The sequence below is a fragment of the Arachis hypogaea genome, chromosome 15 (assembly GCF_003086295.3).
Source record: "Arachis hypogaea cultivar Tifrunner chromosome 15, arahy.Tifrunner.gnm2.J5K5, whole genome shotgun sequence".
Lineage (NCBI taxonomy): Eukaryota > Viridiplantae > Streptophyta > Magnoliopsida > Fabales > Fabaceae > Arachis > Arachis hypogaea.
Window position 1 is genome coordinate 1,359,217 of NC_092050.1, and position 4,174 is coordinate 1,363,390.

Below are 4,174 nucleotides of genomic sequence, written 5' to 3' on the forward strand. Positions count from 1 at the left end.
TAAAGTGGCGCACGCGTCAGAATTTTTTACACTTTATAAAAATTATATTATAAAATGCATAAAGTTTAGATAATGTGATTTAAAATTTAAATAAATTATATTATAGTGAGGAGGAAAAATTACTTGAGTGCGTATATACAAGAAATACTTTTCTTTTAGCCATATTCTTTATGCTAATGTAGTTTAGATAAAATAAAAGGTAGAACACTTCTTCAAAAAATAACATATTAGTATGTTATGAGTTTTTTTTTAAGATATGTAATCTATTTGAATATTTTAAAAAATATTGTCAATCTTGTTAAAAATTTAAACTTAACTAACTATATAAAATAAAATAAAAAATTAAAATTGATTTAATTAATAAAAAAGCAAAATACTCCTTATTTTTCAAAGTCCATATTCTTTGGGGTTAAGAAATGATTTATATAATGAGTAACGTGTATTTGGTTCTGACCCGTCCTCGACGGTCCAACCCCGTGTCGGGACTGGTCGTTCATTCACGCGGATTAGTGGCTTTCATCAGTTTCGTGCAAAAAACTTCAGACCCACGTCGCTCGCACGTGCCTCCCATTTCCTCCGCACGTGCGCTCTCTAAATCCCTCTTAAAATCTCTCTCTCTCTCTCCAACTGCAACTTCTATCTCCTCCATTGACCCCCTCGCACTTCACCAGCAACACGCACTTTGCTCCGCCGACAACAAACTCATTTTCCTTTTTTCCGTCACCGGAGATCTCTGCCGGATCATTTCCGATGTCGTCGGTGAGTTCTCGACTTCTCGTTGCATTCTCCCAACGTCTACTATTTCGTTCTCATTCGTTTTTCTACTAATTTTATTCTTGTTGCGAGATATCTGAAGATCTTAGTTAATCGGATATGGATACTGCGAATATTTCATATGCCTTGCAATATTTGATTGTTTAGTCAATGTATTTTGCTTAATTAGGATTTGTTTGCTTAGCATGTGTGGTTTTAGGTATGTAGGTATACGGAATTACTGAGTTAGGGACTCGTAACTGTTATGATACACGATTTGGTGTAGTTCTAGAGCGTGTCTTTAAAGCTCTGAATCTCGTTTCGTTATTGATACTCGAAAGTTCTGTACCAAAAAAACATTCCGAGTGTATCTTTTCTTACAGCTTTTTAGTCAATGGACCTAAGAACTGTCTTAAACCGCTATGGATGTTTCTTTCCATTTTCAGTGTAAACTTGTGAAATTTGAGTTTTATATTTTGCATTTTGTTTGGATTGCCACTTGAGTTATGTGAATGCATGATGGGAGAGTCCCTGGTTGGTTCTCCACATCTAAATTTTGACAACTATATGAGATGCTTGTGACCATCTGAAAGCAACACAGGTTGAGTGATTTCTGAATAGAGATCCGTATTGAATTGTGCTTGAGTAGCGCTTGGCAATACTGGTGTTTCCTCTCATAAAAATTGGTTGATTTGTCCAAGAAAATTGAATGGAAGATCATCTGAATTAGAAGTGGAATCCGTATTTTTCTTCCTAACTTGTAATGAATAATATATAATAAGTATAAAAATATTCTGTAGATGCTGACCTTTATTTTAACATTGCTAGCAAAACATATGTACATATGAATATTCAACCTCTACTGTCATTCAGTGATTTCTTTCAATTATATTTGTTAATTTCTCAAACTATTGAGTATTTTTTTTTTTGAAATTCATAATCACTTCGCCTATTGTCTTTCCGCTGACATGGGATCATTAAAATACAAATCAAGTTTATAAGGGGAAATACCTTTAGTAAGAAGTAACTAGTGTGATATTTTGGAAAATCGTTGCACTTGCCCAAGGTTTTATACCGTTATTATTTATTTAGTTGATAAAACATAACATTAATATTTATATGTTATTACTTTTTTAATCTCTTTCAGATAAAGACTGTTAAGGTCAGTAACGTTTCCTTGGGAGCTACTGATCGAGATATTAAGGAGTTCTTTTCTTTTTCTGGTGACATTGAATATGTTGAGCTTCGGAGGTCAGTTGCTGTGTTTAGCTTTTTTGTTTGCTTTCATTTCTAAAATGTTTGGTACCAATTATAAATTTATATATTGATGCAGTCATGATGAACGGTCCCAAATTGCTTATGTTACCTTCAAGGATGCACAGGGAGCTGAGACTGCAGTACTGCTATCGGTAATCTGCTTATCGTAATTTAATATATATTTGCACAATAATTGATTTGTTTTAATTATAAAGCATATTGAACATCCAATCAATTTGTCCTGATTGAACAATAAAGATATTTTATTCATTAATTGTTATTGGTAATTTCTAATTTGTGTCCAAGAGTTTATTTGTTGTTGTCCCAAAGAAGACAAATTGAGCTGAATTATTCAGCATTTTAGAAACATAATGCAGTCAGTGAGTTAACCTTTTAGGGGTTGGGGGAGGGGGGGAATCTACTTGGGAATCATGGAGTTCCACATGATAAATTTTCACTAAGGTTGCATTCTTTAGTATTTTCTTGCTGACACTTATGGGATATGCATATTGGATTGATTATTATGTTGCTTAATTTTGGATACTTAACTTTTTCCTCCCTCTTCTAGATAGATTTTTTTTATTGTTTATCACAACTGAGGTATTCACCAACCACCGTCGAGCACAGTGACTTATCCCTCGTTTAGATAGAAATATAATTTTACTACTTGCGTTATTTAGTAATTTCAATCATCTTTCAAAACCAAACGTAAAAACTGCAGGCAGGTTTGACAAAATTTACCAAGGGCAATCTTATCTTCAGCTGCATGCTTTTGTCATCTATTATCAGTCTTCTGTCTCGAATCTCAAAAATTGACCTCTACAGTTATAGTTTGTAGCAGCCTGTTAGTTGGGATATGAAACATGTTCATGATTGTGTTTGTATCATTTTGTTTGGATATTGAGATCATAACATTGTTCATAACCTTCTATGCAATTTAAAACTTTTATTTCTAATAAAAGAATTTTATTAAGTTGAAGAATAATTTATAACTAAATTTAACATAATTTCACATGTCAGGGAGCAACTATAGTTGATTTGTCGGTTACAATAACTCCAGATCCAGATTACAAACTTCCACCTGCTGCCTTTGCATCAGCTGTAAGTCTTGATGTGGTACTGTCTTTTTCTTATTATATCAGTAATTAGGCTGCTGGAATCTTGCCGTATCAACCTTTTGTGTCATTTTGCAGCCAAAAGAAAGTCAAGCTCCCGGTGGTGCTGATTCTGCTTTAAGGAAGGCAGAGGATGTGGTTTCAAGCATGCTGGCCAAGGGCTTTATCTTAGGGAAGGATGCTGTCAACAAAGCAAAGACTTTTGATGAGAAGCACCAATTAACCTCATCTGCCTCAGCAAAAGTTGCATCTATTGATCAGAAAATTGGGTTCAGTGAGAAAATAACTGCTGGTGCTTCAGCTGTAAGTGGTAGAGTTCGAGAGGTTGACCAAAAGTTCCAGGTTTCAGAGAAGACCAAATCGGCATTTGCAGCTGCAGAGCAAAAAGTCAGTACTGCTGGTTCTGCCTTGATGAAGAATCGCTATATACTTACTGGTGCCTCCTGGGTAACAGGTGCTTTCAACAGGGTTTCTAAGGCGGCTGAGGATGTAGGACAGAAGACGAAAGAGAAAGTAGTTAGCGCAGAAGAGCAACAGAAGCGACAAGTGGAAGATCAGTATGCGCAAGTCCTTTCTGAGTCCCCAAAAGCAGGTTCGGCAGCAAGTGAACATCACTCTTCCAAGCCTGCCCCTGCTCAGGGTTTGATCCTTTGATTTGCTTCATGTGTATGTATATATACCTACTAGGATACTACGTTGAAAACTTCCCTGCAAACTGTTTCCATATGATTTACCACCACCGTTTTCTTCCATTGGAACTGCATGGAGAATTGTTTTTCTTGGACAAATTTGCAATTGTTTAATTTTTTCTTCTAAAAGATGAACTGAATTTCGTAGGTGTGAAGTAGCTTGTTTCTGCTAAACTGGGAAAACTGAGCACTATTTACATATATCAAGCATAATAGCGTACACTAATCCGCGCTTCGCTGCTATTCAATAGTGTACATATTACTAGCTTCTCTTTTATCACCCCACTACTATCAGCAAGCATTTTCAGGGATATGGCACTAGGAGGAGTGTCAAAGATCTCGGCGTCCAATCTAGAGTCA

At 35.5% G+C, this 4,174-nt stretch overlaps 1 protein-coding gene across 1 annotated transcript; it reads left to right on the forward strand.

The window, feature by feature from the left end:
* Positions 1-430: 430 nt before the first annotated feature.
* On the forward strand, positions 431-3,969 carry LOC112747432 (binding partner of ACD11 1-like). Its single transcript, XM_072217422.1, has 5 exons — positions 431-759; positions 1,901-2,004; positions 2,087-2,162; positions 3,031-3,111; positions 3,204-3,969. Exons 1-5 carry the CDS (start codon positions 751-753, stop codon positions 3,777-3,779), a joined length of 846 nt encoding a protein of 281 aa, XP_072073523.1. The 5' UTR covers positions 431-750; the 3' UTR covers positions 3,780-3,969.
* Positions 3,970-4,174: the final 205 nt, after the last annotated feature.

Coding starts and splice junctions, on each gene's coding strand:
- LOC112747432 (XM_072217422.1), top strand. Junction 2,163..3,030: donor AGACTGCAGTACTGCTATCG/GTAATCTGCTTA, acceptor TTCACATGTCAG/GGAGCAACTATAGTTGATTT. Junction 3,112..3,203: donor CTGCTGCCTTTGCATCAGCT/GTAAGTCTTGAT, acceptor GTCATTTTGCAG/CCAAAAGAAAGTCAAGCTCC.